The 18,627-nt window shown below is 37.5% G+C and overlaps 1 protein-coding gene across 1 annotated transcript in view; it reads left to right on the top strand.

Moving 5' to 3' along the window:
- The window catches only part of LOC149148824 (uncharacterized), a 115,857-nt gene extending 98,777 nt beyond the window's left edge, over nt 1-17,080 (top strand). Inside the window, exon 7 of the mRNA XM_089442285.1 lies at nt 16,884-17,080. Within this exon, the coding sequence (XP_089298411.1) occupies nt 16,884-17,080 (197 nt within the window). The remainder of the gene's footprint in view (nt 1-16,883) is intronic.
- The last annotated feature ends 1,547 nt before the right edge of the window (nt 17,081-18,627 follow it).

Raw genomic sequence — 18,627 nt, 5'->3', positions numbered from 1 at the left:
ATCTACAAATAAAATGGCTTCATTTTGCAAGGAAAACAACAGGCTCATTGGGTCAACAAAATTCATAGCATGGAAGAAGAGGATTCATTTGGTGATTATAGAAAATGAAGTGATGGACCATGTTCTTGGCGAATTTACTAAACCATAGAAGACTCAAGAATTAACAATATACAAGAAGGGAGAAGTGAGGGAACAAAGGATTCTTACTGAATCTATAAAGGATCATGTCATTCCCTTTGTTGCAAATTTCATTACATCTAAGGAAATATATGATAAGTTGGTGAAATTGTACTTGATTAATACCTCAGGTCAAAACAAATCCTTGAGAAATCAATAATATAAAACAAGGATGTCAAAGAATGAAGATATGACTAGATATCTTATGAATATATCACAATTGAGGGACTGGTTTCAAGGGATTGGGGAAGTCAACTTTGATTCAGAGATGACTACATGTGTACTAAATTATTTTCCATTTGAATGGAGTAGTTTTGTGACTAGTGTCTACTCAAGAAAATATACTCCTTCCTTTGATGAATTATGAGCTCAATGTATCTTGGAAGAAACGATATTAAAGGAAAAATATGACACTTAACCGAATGAAATGTCTCAAGCCTTTGCTATAAAATCTAAGAATAATAAATGAAAGTTTGGAAAGTTCAAAGGAAAATAAGATATTTCCAAGATACAATGCTTTGGGTGCAATGAATACAAAACTTTTAAGAGGGATTGTCCTAACAACAAGAAAAAAAATAAAAGGAAGGAAAGAAGTGGAGCTCACATAGCTGAAGAAAAAGAAGAACCTAAGAAGAAGCTTAAAGGTGAATATCCAAAGATCTAAACTATTGAAGGAGGTCCACCTCTTTCAAGTTTATTTGCAGTTTGTCTTTCTTTAGAAAGTAGCAGTTAGAATAACATTCATCATTGCATTATATAGAAGAGTTTTATTTTTTATAAATCATGGAATCATAGAAGTAAGCATATGATAGTAGAATATTTATAGTCTTCATGATCAAAGTGATTTGGAAGAAGTCATCTAGCTGACAATAATGAGAATATTTGGACCATATTGCACATAAAAGTTCATCCAAGCATTTTATAACATAATTTTATAGGTAGCCATATTGCAAAAAGTATCACTCGGATCCTCCAATAAGAACCATCATTTAGGGAGGATTCTTTAATATTTGGAAGAAGCATTATGGCATGACTAGTATATTCGACTTAGTTTGGAAACAATAGCCTTAAAGGATGAAGGCGTGTAGATGGTTGAGCTGCAATCTTTCTCCTTTTAGAAAGGGAAACTTATCTTCGATAAGGATAGAAGCAAGCTCATTCAAAGGAAGAAAGGAAGGATGGAATGTGCTCGGTAACATGAGCATGTGAAGCCTTCCATGTGGTTACTTGATGCTTGGAAGAATGAATTTGGTATGCTTTGGAATGGATACTGATAAAGAATCTTCCATAAGATAGCATGACTTAGACATGATATTGATCGACATAAAAAATGTTCTCCTAAAGAAAGAAAGAGAGTTGACAATGACAACTCCAAGAAAGAAAATATTGTAGGTTGCTGATTAGTTCATTCCATGAGCACTTTGATTGAAAAATGAAAGCATGGAGAAGGATTCTTGTACAATATGGAGATAGACAATGCAAATGGATGTTGATCTCAAAGTAAGAAAGTAAGTAGAACCTGATATCTTGACAAAAGGCCATCATGATAAGGTAACTATGATATTGATGTTTTGATATTGGTTATCTAGTTGGTATATGTTTTTTCTACCTGGAAGAATGTTGCAAAAATGCAAAATGGTAGTTCAAGAAAGAGTATCTACAATTGTTGGCTTTAAACTCAACTCAAATAATACATGGATTGAGTGGTTGGATTTGGTAATCCTTGGAGGATTATATGGTAAATAAGTCTACGCCATCTTGGGATTAAAAGGTAGAAGTACAAAAGGATAACCTAATGTTTATGTTTTGATGACAATAAGTATCACTTTAATGATTAGAGGGAGATATTACTAGATCTACTTTGATTTGATCAATATAATGATTTTGTTGATGATGACTAGAATAAAGTGATACGAATGGTTGATGGCCTGAACCCTGCCACAAATTTAAGAAAGAGCTTGACTCCATAACATTCTAAAAGGTAAATTATCTACATGGTTAGATGCAAAGGAAATAAGGAGCCTTGGAGCTACTTGGATATCTTCATAAAAGAACTAAGTAGTTGATGTATTGATGAAATTTAAGACAAGCTAAAGATCTTGTGGTTATATCTTCCTAGTTGAAAGGGAGTAAGGAATCTTCTCTATGCTTGAGAGGGAGTAAGAAGTATCCTTAAATGTTTGAGAAGGATCAAAGATCTATTCCCTGATTAAGAGGGAATGCAAATCTTATCTCTAGTTGAGAGGGAGTGATTATGGACATCATATTATCCATGTGTCATGCACTAGACCAAGACAGATAGTCATAAGTATGGTGAAGGCCCTAGAATGGAGAATGCATGATTCGATAAGCATCTAGGATTGATACTCCTTGAGGATTGAAAAATCCAACAAAGGAAGTAATCATGTGGAATGACACTCTTTGAGGATTGGATAGGGTATCCAAGACAAGAGTGGTCAAAGAATATTGGTATTCTTTGAGGGGTTGGAATTAAAGATGAGAATAACCCTAAAAGGACACACCTAGTGAACATCTAGATGGGGTATGTGCCTTAAGAAGTAGTGTGGTGTCTCACCTAAAGCCTCCCAACATTATGCTTTAATCTAGTCACTACTACATATTGAGGCAATTTTTGATGACTCTTTGTCTTTCTTGTGATAACCATTTGTTGCCATAACGAAAATGAATGAGAGTTTGCAAAACGTCAAACATTTTCCATCTTTATTTTCGACATCTCCTTGATCGTCATAAGTTCGATGGAAAACATCATCACAATTTGTGGGGTTGACATTTTGATAGAAAGCACCATCACATCTCATTTAAAGAAAACATATTTGGTCCATTGAAACTACAATGTTCAAGGTATATGAATTGTGATGTTCGGTATGGTAATTGTGACGTGTTTTGGGGCATGAATTGAGACGTCCAAGGCATATGAATTGTGACATTAGGTGTAGGAATTGTGACATTTTTGGGGGCTAGAATTGTGATGTCTAGTGTGGGAATTGCAACATTGTTGGCATAGGAATTTCAATGTAATGTGTGCAAATTGTGACATTTAGGGTGTCGTAAAATGGGTCTCAATTCCAACGTCTAGGTGAAGGGATTTGATGTTTATGCATGGGCACAACGACGTCAAGGCATAGGAATTGCGATGGTTAGTGGTGGGAAGAGTGACGTCGATCCATAGAAAGACTGATGGCCCGACTATTGTGATGGTTATATATGTGTCATAATACCGACAAAGTTGGAAATTAAAAAAAAAAATCACCTCCCAAACATGCCACTTTAGTAGCTTATGTCCTTAGAGTTGATTAAGGTTTCTTTTAATGATTACATAAGTATCTTCTATAGCTTTTAGAAACATAGATAAATATTCTTTTTAAAATAAGAAACCAATTGTAGTCATACACATACTTCAAAAAGAGAGAATAAAACTGAATACATCACAAGGAAACACACATACTATGAACAACCAATATTATGGAATCAACTTGATAGACTTTATTGAACTTCCCAAAACAACTTGCACATTACATAAATATATTTCAAAAATATTCGAGCCTTCAAAATTCGAACCCCCTCATGTGGTTCTCAAGTTTTTTTTAAAGATTACATTGAAAACAATTATGAAATAACTGTCAAAACTTCCCTAACTATTTTAACTAATTTGAAATAAATATTTTAAAATTTACAAAACAAAATCTCTCATGGTCGGGAGGTAATATGACTAGTGGAACTTTGACTTTGAGAAGGATCTCCTAGTTCCACAATTCAAAATTGAAAGGTGTAACTAACATTTCATACTTTTTCCATATTTCTTGCTCTGGAAGAGTGCATAGGATTATCTTCTATAACAAAATATTCATATTTGTCAACTTGGTGTAGTTGGGCTTGGTAACAAACAATGTCTTCACTTTCCATAAAAGTTGAAAATATCTTTGTAAGTGGTTCACTATAGTTCTTCCTTTCAGCATTGCAGATCTCTTTGTAAGTGATTCTCTATAGTTCTTCCTTTCAGCACTGTAGTCTTCTCATGGGTATTTTCTACCTTTCTCTTGGCTTCTACTAATTTTTTTCATACAAATCCCATGAGAGAAAATTTCCTTGTTGATCAAAACAATTAGGTAAGCCAATTTTGATTCTTTGGTCAAATTTAGAATCAAACAAGGAAACTGACCTCTGGACCTCCTTTAGTCTCTTCTTTGCATGAATTCAGAAGATATTTTCTCAATTATCTTATTGATTTCCATAATCACTACAACTCTATCAACTATATCCAATGCTCTTAATTCTGTTGTAGACTTTTCATTGAGAAATCTAATCATTTTCTTATCTTTTGGTATTTCTTTATGAATCTACTCTTTACATGTATAAATACTCATTTAAGATCCTTTGATCATGAATTTATGTTGTGCAATTATGTGGAAACATTCCCATATAGCACAAATTTCTTGAATAATATTGTCCCAAATAACTTGTCTAGCTTCTATTAGGGGCATGTTACCCTTCAACCTATCCTTTAATTCTTTAATTTCATCTTGTGCTTCTTTGTACTTATTTGTCCACTAAGTATTGTTTTCATTGGCCATATTTAACTATCTTTCCTTTTCTTTTAGTTGTTCTCTAATCAAATGCAGATCATCTTGAGTTTTCTTCAAATCACCTTCTGAAATTTTAAGCATAGTCATCGCTCTTGTCAACCTCTCTGCAGGGTCCTTTGATTCAACTGAAAAAACAAGAATGCAAACATGGCTCTCAACAGATTGTTGTAGATTTTGTACATGTTGTTGCAAAATAACAATCTCCTTATTTCTGTCAACTAGCTCCCGTGTTAAGATTTATTTCTCTTTTTCCACTTGAGTCAATCCAACTATCTAGCCATGTTTTGTAGTAGACATATTCAATTTAGTTCTTACTGATTCTACTTATGATTATGTATTTTGTAATAGGGATTGGATAACTTCCCTGTCCTCAAGATTTATTCCCAATTTTATAATGAGCCTCTTAAATTTTTCATTTTGGGTATAAAAATACCTAGAATTTTCTTTTTTTGTTTAATATGGTTTGAGACTTTATCTAGGAGTTTCTCTACTTTTCTAATTGCCAAAGATTTTTTTCCCAGTTCACTATACAACATCTCTCTTGTTTTCCTATGTAAATTAATCTTATCAGGAAAAGGAATGTCTCCAACATTTATATATAGGTCCAAAGTTTTGAAATTAGGCCATGAGGGAACAAATTGAAAAACTGGGTGAGTGAGAGATAAATTTAACTTGTTTATTTATATTTCCATGGCAGAAAGAAGTCTAGTCTGATAAATTGGGATTGAGCCTCGAACTGAGTTTACATGTTTCCCCTTATTCTATAATTCTTTTACTCAAATCTTTGATAGTTTTTGTAAAACACTATAGAGGGAGTTTCTTCAATGGAAATGTAGTCACTTCAAGATATATTGAAGAGGAAGCAAGATACTCTAAATCTCGCAATTGCATTCAAAAACCCAATTGGTTGGAAAGTCTTTCAATCAACTGATCAACTGGTATCTTTGTTTCTTTTTCTCCTTCCTATAACTTTGTTTTCTTCTGTGATTGAAAACTTTCCATATCGATATACACTTTCCCGGGTGAATTTGTTTTTATAATTCTCTCCTTTGGCATTGGAGTTTCTACATCCATTTTTTTTGTTTTTCTTCAACTTCTTGATTGGCCATCTTTTCAAGATTTAGCTTGGCTTCATGAATGTAAGGTGCACAAGTGATTTCCACTCTTCTGTTAGAGACTACCTGATGGGGGTCATACCTCCATTTATCTCCCTGCTTAAATCCCAATTCCTTCATCATCCTTTCAACCTATGGTAGAGATTGCTTATTATTCACAATGAAAGGGCCAATAGTCCTGGGCAATTTGAAAAGAAAACCCTTGCATGTTGGAACAAAGTGGACTTGGTAAACATTCAAGATTTTCTTTATGAATTCCAATGAAAATATCCTCATAAGCACAATAGTTGGAAATCAATATGGCTGCACTTGAATTCCATCTAATATTATTTCCATGTAATCTTCAACAATATACTAGTCTCCAACTATGGTATCTTTGTTGAGTTGTAGTAAAATCTTTGCTTCTAGTAAAATTCTTGGAGGTGATTGGTTGTTCATGATTTTATATGCAATAGCCATAAAATATGATAAATAATAAGAAAAACATTCATTATTCTTTTTCTTTCTGACAACACTAGTACATTCGACTAGAGACCTTCTCTGATTGTTTGAATCACATATACTTAAGCTCAATTCACTGAATTCATTGACATGTGTATACAAAAAGAGATAGAAAATGAGAGAAGGGTATTTAAAAAACCATCAATATGGAAATTTTGGGATTGAAAGAAGATAGAGTTGACTAAATATGAGGGTATGTCTAACACAGTATCTAGCTACAACATTAACTTTAAGAACCCTAAGGTTTGTTCAATGATAACTCCCATACTACATTCTCCCAATATAAACATAATTACAACAAGAATATGTTGTGAAACTTCAGAAAATAGGGCCATATGATATTTTTGTTGTTGTTGGAGGGGTTTGAGAATTGGGAAGCAAATTGATTTCAAAAAACTTTTCTTGGATTTCTTTAGGAAGTCTTCTATAAGTAAAAAGAAGAGAATCATTAGTAAAGGTTTTGGGTTTTTCAATAAAAAATCTTGACTGATTAATTATGGAGTACTTTCAAAGATATTATCTCCTGAAAAATACTTAATAAAATTTCCTTGAGGAACAAGAGAGGCTATCGACTAGCCCACAAATTTGGGAAAATGGTAAGTTTGTGGGACAATTGCATAACAAAGGCTGGATTTGAAAACTTGAAAAGGGTCATTATAATCACATGCATGGTCAAGAATGTCTTGTATGACTTCCATAAGGTCGAGAGGACAAACATGATCAAATATGTCTGCCTATTTTCCCATTAAGGGAATATGAAATGTTGGCAGAGAGAGAGAGAGAGTAGGATTCTTGGTTGATTTAGGGGTTTCATCCATGTTTACGATTCATAGAGAAAGCATAGGAGACTATGGGGTTATGAATTACCTAGTAATTAGAGGAGAACTTGGCTCTGACATGAAGCTGACGGTTAATTTTAGACACAGGTCTTTGTACTTTGCAACAGAGGATAGGGAAAATGGCAGGCGGGACAACCTGTTTTATTTATTTTATGCAAGAGTGAGAAAAATAAAATATGATGATGTAGATATGCAAAAAATAATGACATGTAGAGATGACATGTATGAATGAGATGATGATATTTAAAGGGAAAATATGACGTGTACAAATGGGGTCTGCTCACCTGTTTGCCTTGCTTGAATCACCCTTGATAGGTAATTTCTACTAAAACCATTTCTTGTCTTGGGGGTTCCCATATTTGTTTTAAAAAATAGAAGGAGAACCCACCATATGAACATTGATTTTTGATATACTGATAAGTTGTTTTGAGAAATAGATCCTCAAGGGTTCCCCTTGCCATAACCTTCATGTAGTTTAAACCATCAGGGTTTCATTGTGATCTTAGCATGATTTAAATGCAAGTCAATTCACTTTAAAAGCACTCACCCTTTAACCTTTTTGCAGTGTGGTCCCACTTCATTATAATTGCACATCAATTTAAAATTATTGAAACCTTCTGACCCACTTTCTATAGTCTTGAACCTAAAAGGTTAGGATTTCATGCATATACATATAAAAGTTAAAAATATGAACCTTTACAAAATTTTAGAATAGGTTCCTATGTCACAATCCTTTTCACTTTTCTATTATCTATATATATATATATATATATATATATATATATATATATATATATATATATATATATATATATAGATATATATATATATATATATATATATATATATATATATATATATATATATATATATATATATATATGTTAAACACAAGTGTCAAAAGATGGCTACAATAGTGTCTTCAAGTGGAAAGTTCAAAGCTTTTCAAGAATAACTCTATTGAAATTCCCCTAAGAGAAATGTTGCCATGATATATTACTCTATTCGTCATTCTCCAGAGGATACTCAAAGATTGCACTGTAAGTTATTCATGGTGAATTTTACTCAAAATTGCTAAATTTCTTTCTAATTACATATTTGTTAGAACTTTGGCCCAATAGCTAGAGTGCAATTTACATATCCACAAGTGCATTAGCACATGTTATTATTCTGGAGAGACAAGGACAATGCTCCATAGGTATCAACCCACTAAACAATGTGATAGACACTATTTTTTCCATTAAGTAGCTCTACACTCTTCATAAGAATGTGGAGTGGATAAAGACAAAATCCAACACATCCACATCCAGTGTGCTTAACTAGTACCCATTATTAGTCTAAAAGATCACCCTTTGTGGTAGTATTGACCCTAGAAAGTAAGATGCAAAACCTACTATTCTATTAACAAACTTAGTACAAAGTTAAAGTATAAACATGGGATCAATATTCAATTCATGTCGTTCAATCCTAAACATATTTCCTATTCTTATCTAATAACACCCTTGTGTGAGGTTAAATCACTCAATTTGTTTGCATGCTCACATGATCCTATGGTTGGTCAGTATCCATTGGCTTTGATGATTTTTCACCACCATTAGATGTGTTCTTTGAATATTTTGTATCACCTGCATTTGAAGAATATTTTGATGGACTAGTCTTAGGTTTTGTGAAGATAGGTTTGCAAAAGGTAGGAAAGAAAAAATAGAAAAACAAGTTTAGTGAAGCATTAAGGAAAACTGTCACCAACACAAGAAACATGAAATTGCAGAAACCTTTATAATTGAGCGACAAGGAATTTTACCTCACTAAATCCTTGATCATTTTTCTAATTTTAGTAGAGAGTAGAATGGGATTTTCACACTTGGAAATGGTATCCCATTGTTGGCTTTTCCTTTTCAGCCAAGCTTGGGCATCCTCACACTCCAAAATAACTGTGGTGAAGTAAAATTATGAGTGTGGACACAAATAATTCCTCTAGCCCAATAATGGGTCTAGCCACAACTGATACATTCTATGGAAGATTTCCTTAGGTTAGAACCAATTAAGAGGGCCTACCTATTAGTATGCTTATCCTGTTTGATGATGTCTTTGCTTGCTCGCTCCAGCTATCTCTCGCTTCCTTCTTCAAACACCTGAAACAAGTAAACAACAACAAACAACAATCGTGATAATAGAAAATTTGTAATTCAACCTACTTAACAAGTCAATAAACATTAAGCCATGAAAATGTAAGATGACACATCATAGAGGACATAAATATATAGTTGCATATATATTGAATCAAGAAGAGATTACAGCCATTGCCTTGACGCTGTTGTTCTCCTCCGATAAAACCAAGTTTCCACACACTTCTGCTAGCATTCCATGATGGCCTCAACAATAATAGTTTTAAGGCTCTTCCCTTTAGGCTTCACACTAAACCAAATTCACACTTCTCCCTCACACAACTAGAGAGCTACAACTATGAATAGCTTGTTGTTTACTCCAAACTTAATTAGCACTAGCACACCAACATTAACACTAGCTTGTGCTTGGGAAAAAGGAAGGTTTATATAGGATGAATGGATGGGAGATGGATCCTCTTCTCATGGGATAAGGTCTTATCTCTTGAGGTAGTTCCATCATTATAGGGGAAAGGAGCCCAAATTGACATCCTTGACCCCATCCAGCCAAACCATTTACCAGACTTCCGTTACGAAGCTTCTAGAGCTAGAAGCTTCGACTCTTTATTTAAAAAACTTTCCATAAGAGGACCGACACGACTAGAACAAAGCTCAGTCTTTTCGATCGGCACTAGGGACAATGTTAATCCCTACATATCGATGCGAGGAGGACAAGGGCCATTAGCATTGGTCTTGTAAACTGGGAAAAACAAAAGATTTTGGGGAAATGGTGCAAAAGGGAATTGTTCTGCTCATGAAGAGGGACACAATGGGAGTTTCTTCATGAAGGGTAAGCATGTAGGGTTCACTGTAGAGGTCCTCCAGGATCAAGGAATGGGGATTACAGGGACAGTGACAAAATGTTGTGTAACAGATGCCCCCTAAAGTGTGAAGGCCGAACTAGAGTGAGGGATGAAATGCTTTATGAATCAGTGCAGGGAACTGTAGTCTGCCATCAGAAAACCTGCAAGCAAATATAGATACATATACATAACTGAGAACTCTGTTGAATGATACATGAATCATGGCATGGACGCATCCATCTAGAGAATGATCATGTAAATGGATCCAAGTATGGGTGTAGCCATCCATCAAAGAGGATCATAATGAAACCAACGCATGGTCGCAACCATCCATCTAAAAGAGACATGCATATCAACATAACCATGTCACATCACTTCACAAACTGGAATTTCTGGCAGGTACCCCATTTCTGGCAGGTACCCCAATTATTTTTTAATCACAAGCTTGAAGAGATAGCATATGCTTGCACTGTAAGTTCATCCTTTGGATAAATCCGACCTAGTAAGTTTAACGAGCCCTAGAAAAGAGAAGCTCATGTTCATCATGATGATGAATCTGATGTCGTTTAATATTTTAACGAGTCTAACAAAGGTATAACTCAGTATATTTTTCATGTTTAGAGAGTTTGAAAAAGAAATAGAAAAGAAAACTCCACATGGTCCCTTTTCGTATGTTTGTGTCTCTCAAGCCCGAAAAGATAGAAAACAATACTTGAAAGAACCACTTGACCATTTCAGTGAAGGATTACCTTTTTCGTAAATAGTGCATCCCAACCCGAAAAAGGGGTAAACTTATACTAGGCACACGATGTTTCACATCCATGAATGAGTTTGAAACGACAAGGATTCAACTATATTTACACTTTTAAAGGGTCGAAAAAGAGCTTGAAAGCGGACCCCCCATTTTATTCTCTCTTACGAGTCAAAAGGAAAAAATACTCATAAATATTTTCATATGAGTTTAACGAGTCAAGAAAAGAGATGAATCGTGACTTGTCATCATCGTCGAACATCCATCACCTGTCGTTGCACAAAAAGGTAAAGTGCATTATCCAATTATTGAGGCAAAATAGGTTAAAATATTTACAAAAACCTAATATTTTCATGAAAAACTGAATAAAAAGGAGGAAAAGTAAATATTTTTTACCATTTACCATTTTACCTTGTTGTGAAGACTTTTTACTCACTTTTTCCCTAATTGTTTCGGAGTAGATTGCGGGAGATCCGGGAGGTCATTCGCCGAGTCGCCAGTTACAGGTAAGAGCCAAGGCCTTGAGCTCCATTTTCATGCTTTTTATTCCTATTTTTAACCATTTTTAGGTTTTTTGACAAAGGATTTATCAAAAAAAATTCACCCTCAGTCGGTGCGACTTTTGGGCATGGAATTGCGCCGACCAAGGGTACTTAACACGACCTATCGCATTGTCGGTGCAACTGTTTTTAAAACAGGCATGTCGACACCATGAATAGGGAAAAACCTTATTTCCTCATAAAATCATCGTTGAAACTTGAAATTTATGGGCCAAGCATGATTGTTGACTCAAATCTATGGCTTTTGTAGGAAAGAATCGCTGAAAATGGTAGACTGGAAAGAACAAGAACATGAAGATGTGGACACCCAGGCACTGAATGATCCAAATTGCCTAGAAGCTTTGAGGGCTTGTGGGCTCCTCAAATTCTTTCTCACGCCAGGGATGCGGGCCCAACTTGAGTTGCTTCGGTACTTGATTAGTCTTTGGGACATAAATCAGGAAATATTCGTCATTGGTGACTAGGAGCTAGAGTTAGAAACTTTAGATATATATTTCATCACAGGATTGTCCCGAAGAGGGGAACTAATCAACTTATATGGGCCATGACTAATTGGGGCAAGAATATCCACGTTGCTCACCGAAAATTGCCCTGAGGCCCTCAAATCCAAGAGTGGGAAGATTGATATTTCCACTATTCAGGATCTGACACTGAGAGTGCTACTATTGAATATCAACAGAGTGGTGGGGTCCAAGGCAGTGCACGAGACTAACAAGTCGAAGTTCATGTATGTTATCGACTACACAACACCGACGATCTTCAACTGGGCAGAGGCCATGAAGATCAACATAAAACACCTGCTAACCAAAGCTAAGGCAAGGAATCTGAAGCAATCTCTCTTTGGATCTATACTTGTGACCTTTTTCTTGGAACGAGTGCCACTGTTCTAGCACCAGTTGACTAAGATAGATCCTCCCATGCCACGCAACCCGTGGATGGCTTGCTAGAGTCTTTTGATGCCTAGGATCACTGGGGGCCAGCACATGTCATACATACCTGCATTCTTTTCATGGCTATAATGACAGAAGATTGTCGTGGAGGACTGGCCATACAATGGCACCGACTTCCATGGAGATCCGGACATGCCACTACCAGATGGAGAGGATTTTGATGATGAAGGTAAAAAATCAATTTTTTAATTTTATGATTTTTTAATTGTTTTTGGTATATATGTGTTTATAACATTTTTCTTTGTTAATGCGGATGTTGGACCAGAGTGCCCTACTGGGATGTCCCCAATAACCAGGCACATTGCCCACCCGATTGATGTTGTCACTCCTTATCAGGAGGGGAGTGACAATGAGGAGGAGATCACGAGGAACCTTTAGGGGTTGACTCGTGGTATCCCAGAGTATGCTCCAAGTGGGAGATATTCCTCGTCGGTACCAGAGACACACGGTGGGAGTATCAGATCGGCTCCGTCGATTGCTAACTCGTGTTGCGCAAGCCTTTTCATGATACCATGATCACCATGCTGATTAGTTCCTAGGTCCAACACTTGCATTTTTTGAGGCCTACATGCCATAAATATACAGGTTCTGCGAGTTGCCGATGTTATTTTGGAGACACATATTAGCTTTTTGGGTTTTGATGTATCAAACATTATCATCATCTATATATATGTTGTATTTTCTTTCTTACTATGGTACAAGTGGTTTCTTTTATCTTTTCACATGTTTTGTAAATGTCTATCTAACACATAATTAGCTAATGCATCTGTCGATGTATTCATGCACTTAGGAATATGATGATATGTAATGTAATCAAAATGTCTTTCCAGTAGATGAATACAGAGATACATTCTCAATATTTGAGGGTTTCTGATGGAATATTGCCCATTGAGTTGTAGGATGAAAAGCTGTGAATCCAGGTTGACAACCAACTTGTGAATGTCAAGAGCAATGGCTTCTGACAACAGTTCAATGATCGCACTGTATTCAGAACTGTTGTTAGTTGTGCGACCTAAAAAGATAGCTTGAAGGTCAATCAACTCACCGTCAGGGTCATAAATAGCCCATGCTGTGGATGATAGGTTCCAGGTACTACGACAAGCACCATCAGCAAAACTGATGTGGGGAGTTACAGACATCTGCAAAGCAAGGAAAACATAGTAAACAAGAAAGTTGTTTGAAAACTAACACACCAAACCACACAGCACAAAAATGAATGACACACTAATGTACACAAGTAACCATGCAAGATGACCTAAGCATAGTACTTCTTGAGGGAGTCCATACTGGGACTAGGGTAATCAATCAACACAGATGAACAACAGAGTTTTACCATTGTCATGATGGGTAAGCATCGACTTAGCCAAATAATAGAGTAGAAATCATATAAGGCATTGCCCCCATGCCCCTTGGGCGAGGGATCGTTATGGGTCAGATGGAAACCCCATTGCAAGAATGGGAAATCAGTAAAAACTCGAGGAGGGAAAAAATTCCTAAATCCATGACAGGATAAAGGTGCCCTCAGTTGAAAGATCTTGATCATGTCAGGATAAACTGGCGCATCAATAGACAGTGGAGAAGGGAACTCTTCAAAATTGGTAGATGTGATCGTAGGGCGAGGCAGGAACAAGGAACGATGATGCGTGTCGGTCCAAGGTGGTTCCTCGAGAGACATTACTTCCATGATACCTTCATCAGCAAGGAAAGTTTCGGCTAAGGGATCAAGCGAGTCCGGAGCACCAAGCCACAGGGATTGAGAATACGTATCGAGGGAGGTTTTCAAAACCGAAGAATCAGAGGATGTGGAACTCGAAGCCAAAATAATTTCCACGTAGTTGATTTCGGCAAGACTAAGTGACATAACCTCGCCCTAGGTATCTGGAAGATTTGGTGAAGGTATGACCCAGGGATCATATTTGACCGAGACCATGTTGACAGAGGCAACATGAGGATATGGGAGCGGAAAAATTCCCATTAAGGTAGAATATTTGAAAAGACTTGCCCCCACACTCTCACAGGGAGCACCAGTGTGCTTGAAATATGTAACATTGCCATCTGAGGAGGAAGAGGTAAAGAAAGACAGTTGGTCGACAATGACAATCTTCCCTTGATGTGGAAAACAAATCACATGAAATAGGGAGGAGGCTACATCATGCATAACATGGGTCCAGCTCTGTCCGAGTAGAAGATTGTAATTGAGATTGGCGTCAACAATATCTACCTCGAGTTGCACTGTATTGCCTTTCAGAGTAATGGCAAGGTTAGGCAAGCCACCGAAAGGTCGCGAATCGCGCCCATCAAAAGCTTCCAAAGTGTTTGGGGATTGGTTCAAAGTAGGAGAACAAAAAACCTTCCAGCATGCAATTGACATGATGCAGGTGGAAGCACCTTCATTGATGAAATTCCCGTGGATGGTCTTCTCATTGATGATTACCTAAATGAGGAAGGAAATCTGGTGAGGGAGATGCAAAACATGGTTCTCTAGATCAAAACATATCAAATTGGAATCGGTAGGATCGATACCCCTGATAGTTGATAATAAAGATTTCTGCTAAGATCAGCAACTTTAGAGTACCTCGAGATCCTACATAGCTAATGGTGCTTGAGCCAAATCCTCAACAATATTATAGTGCTGAGAAGCTCTGTAGTTAGGATTCTGCGAGGATTTCCATTGCACACCTAGAGAGGGTGGTCGTATAGTGGAATTAGGGTTAGGGCGCTCAATATGAAGAGGGCCAGAACTCGGGGTAGAGGACGAAGGGGTGGCCTATTTCTCTTTCCCAGTTGTCGGAGCAGGAGTTTGGTAATATTTTGAACTAGTAGCCATATTAATAGGTGTACTCATCATGAACACTTGGAATCCTAAGGAAGCAGATGATTGAGGTTGGTCTACCATTTGGGTCTGTTGAGACGGAAATGGCTCTTTGAGGATAGTAGGGGTCCCTTTGAGTAGAAAACTAACTTTTAATCATTAGGGACAATCCTTAGTATAATGATCCTCCTCACAAATGAGGTAAGGATACTTGGGTTTCCGTTGTGAAGTTTCACCAACAAATGATTTGGGAGGACCTTGTTTTGGGGCATCGGCTTTACCATCTCCTTTGCCTTTATTCTTACCTTTCGAGGATTTGTCTGATGTGGTAGACTAGACAGCGTGGACCTCTGAGGTTTTACTAGGGCCAGGTGGATTCTGGGAAGAACTATTAGGAACAACATTCGAGATTGACTTTTGTTTGGAAGAATATTTAGTAGGGGTCTGGGATACTGAACCAATAAATCCATCGACAAGAGCTACAACTTATGACTTTGATGTCATGTGATCAGATGATGGCTGTGAAGCATCAAGTAATAACTCATACAAAGTGCTAGACTAAGAGTAAACTAGATCTAAGTATTGGGAATGTGAAATGGCTTGTTCTTTAGTAACACATCCACCTATAGCTATATCGCAAGAAATTGGAGCCACAAATGATTTAGTGAACCATTTGGTGAGAAACTGATCAACAATCTCAAATTTGATCAGGGAATGTCTATGTCTCCATTCATGGATGTGATCAAAGATAAGTGTCGCAGTATCTTGCTTAAGCGATGTGAGAAAATAGGTGCCATAGTAAACCGATAGCTGGAAATGCGTGAGAAAAGCCATGGATAAAGAGTTAAAGTCATGGTAAGTACTTCGAGGAAGCTCGATGTACCACTTGGCTGCACCACCTTTGAGGGTTCCTTGGAAAAGACGAATGGAATCGTCAATGTAAGAGTTCGAAGAGCACCAGAGCTGATATGTCATCATGTGGGCTTGAGGATCTTCTTTTTCTTTCTCATTGAACTTTGCACAATCTCTTGGTATCTTGGACGACACCGGAGGCAAGTATGGTGAATGAAGAATTGGATCATTTGTAAGGCAAGGAAAATCTGGAAACTCTATTGTGGCCAAGAATGGAAATTGAGTATTAAAAGGTATAGGAGGTCGGTAAGCGGGTTCGAGCAGAGGAGCCCATCCCTGATAGTAAGGATTTTGGCCCCATAGTGGGGGATTTTTTCCATATGGCATTTGATGCTGCCCCATTGTGGGTTACCTTAACCATAGGGAGGTTTTGACCTTCAATACCTTGGAACTATCCAGTCATAGGTTGCTGATAAGAAACATATGGTTTAAAAGGATGTTGAGCATATTGACCTTGGACATATGGATATTGTAATTGCTATCCCTGAACATACGGGTGGTGAACCTGTTGTCCTTGAACAAGAGGATTTTGGACCTGGTGTCCTTGGGCATAAGGTTGATACACTTGTTTCCCTTGGACATAGGGATTATGGACTTGTTAACTTAGGACATTAGGGTTTTGTACCTACTGCCCTTGGCCAGAAGGATTCTGGACTTGTTGACCTAAGACATTAGGATTTTGGGTCTGTTGTTGCAGGACTTGACCCTAGCCTTTCGCTTGCAAGGGTTAACCCTGCTGATATGTATACAAGGGTTGCTACTACTCGGGTTGGTTTTGCTCCTGTAAGGGTTGGTCTTGCGGCTGCAAAATTTTTCCCTAAGGCTGCAAAGGTTGGTCCTGTGAGGAAATGGGTTGGGAGGTTTGCGGAGCGTAGTGCATTTGCTACTGCATGATTTTCTACAACTGTTGCAAGGGTTGTTACAGTTGAACTTACTGCAGGATCATTTGCCCTTATTGTTGCGCGAATATCCCTTGCTGCAAAAAAGGTTTCCCTTGCGGTAACAAAGGTTACCCTTGTTGTTGTAGAGGTTGCCCTTGCTATTGCAAGGGTACTTGAATAGTGCTCAAAAAATTTCTGAACTGGATCTGGCCATAGCCACCCTAGAAAGTGGATGAGCCAGGATGAATGTACTGCTTTGACTGAAGGGTGTAAGGTTGATTAACCATTCAATGAGAACCATATGGAACATAAGGAGTTTGGTATTAGACATGAGCCTCATAGGGCTACTGACATTGGATGTTGCTTGACCCAGATGGACCAACAAGATTTTGAACCTGTTGGTACTAGACATTGCTTGATCCAGTAGGATTAATAGGGATATGAATAATGTTAGAAGAATCCTAGTTCATACCAAGCATGTGAGCTTGTAAGCCACTCACATTGGTGGCACCTGACACCATAGAAACATTCAGGTTTTGCCCCCCAGGCGGTGGCACAACTTGGCCACTAACCAGAGGAATGGAGGAACTAACAGAGACATTCCTTGAGACCACTGGTTGAACCGGATGGGTGATTGGGACTGATGATACAAGAGTGTTCGAAATGGTGGGTTGCACCAGGACTGAGGTAACACCTGTTGGGAGGTCGAGTTCGCAACAAACGGACCTGAAGTAGGCATGGCGCTTAACACCTAAATAAGGTTATGGTAAAGGGATGAGGCACTAGGTGTACCTGAACCAACTGTGCCAAAGACACATTATTAGGCGACAAATTGGTGGGAATGCTCCCTGTATAGGGGAAAGCTTCAGGAGGAAATGGATGTTCTTCCTCCTCGACAATGTGTGGAGTAAAAAATTCTGACTCCTTTGGAGAAGTGACTGAAGCATCACCTTCGGGTTCCATATTCGGGAAAAAACGACTACGAATGACCGAATAAGTACGAGGGGATAATTCCAAAGGAACACCTAGCTGATCTTACGGACTGTAGGGACGCTGCGGTGACATTACAACAGGGTCAAACAAAGGATTTGGAGGATAGATAACCAGTCCAAGCTGACCGTCAGTGTTCAACAAACTTTCAGGAGTTTGAACGGGATTGTCCAGAGATTCTGGGCCAAGATCAGCAAATGACCTAGTATCTAAAGTAGGTGGAGGATGAGATGACAAAGGTTGAATTCTCAAAAAAAAATTGAGTTCAACACCTTGGTCCTCGAGTGACTCTAGTAACTTAGGAAATGGATCCTCAGGTAATCTTTCAGATGGATGAAAGGAAGAGGAACTAGGTGAGCCAGATGGCTCAACCACGATGGCCTTGTCTTAGTTAACATAAAAGAGACAGATAAACTTCAAGGCTTTAAAATGTTCTTTAAGGGAAACTCACGATTTGGTCTAGAAAAGACTAACAGGATGTTATCAGAATGTGGGCAATCAATTATTAAGACTGATCCAAATGGATCCTAGAAAACCCTCTAAGTTTTCTAAATATCAAAACTATCACAA

Source organism: Pinus tabuliformis, chromosome 9 (genome assembly GCF_031772625.1).
Source record: "Pinus tabuliformis cultivar Carrire ecotype Pingquan chromosome 9, CPIR1, whole genome shotgun sequence".
NCBI classification, from domain to species: Eukaryota; Viridiplantae; Streptophyta; class Pinopsida; order Pinales; family Pinaceae; genus Pinus; species Pinus tabuliformis.
This window is presented reverse-complemented; position numbering and strand designations above follow the sequence as displayed.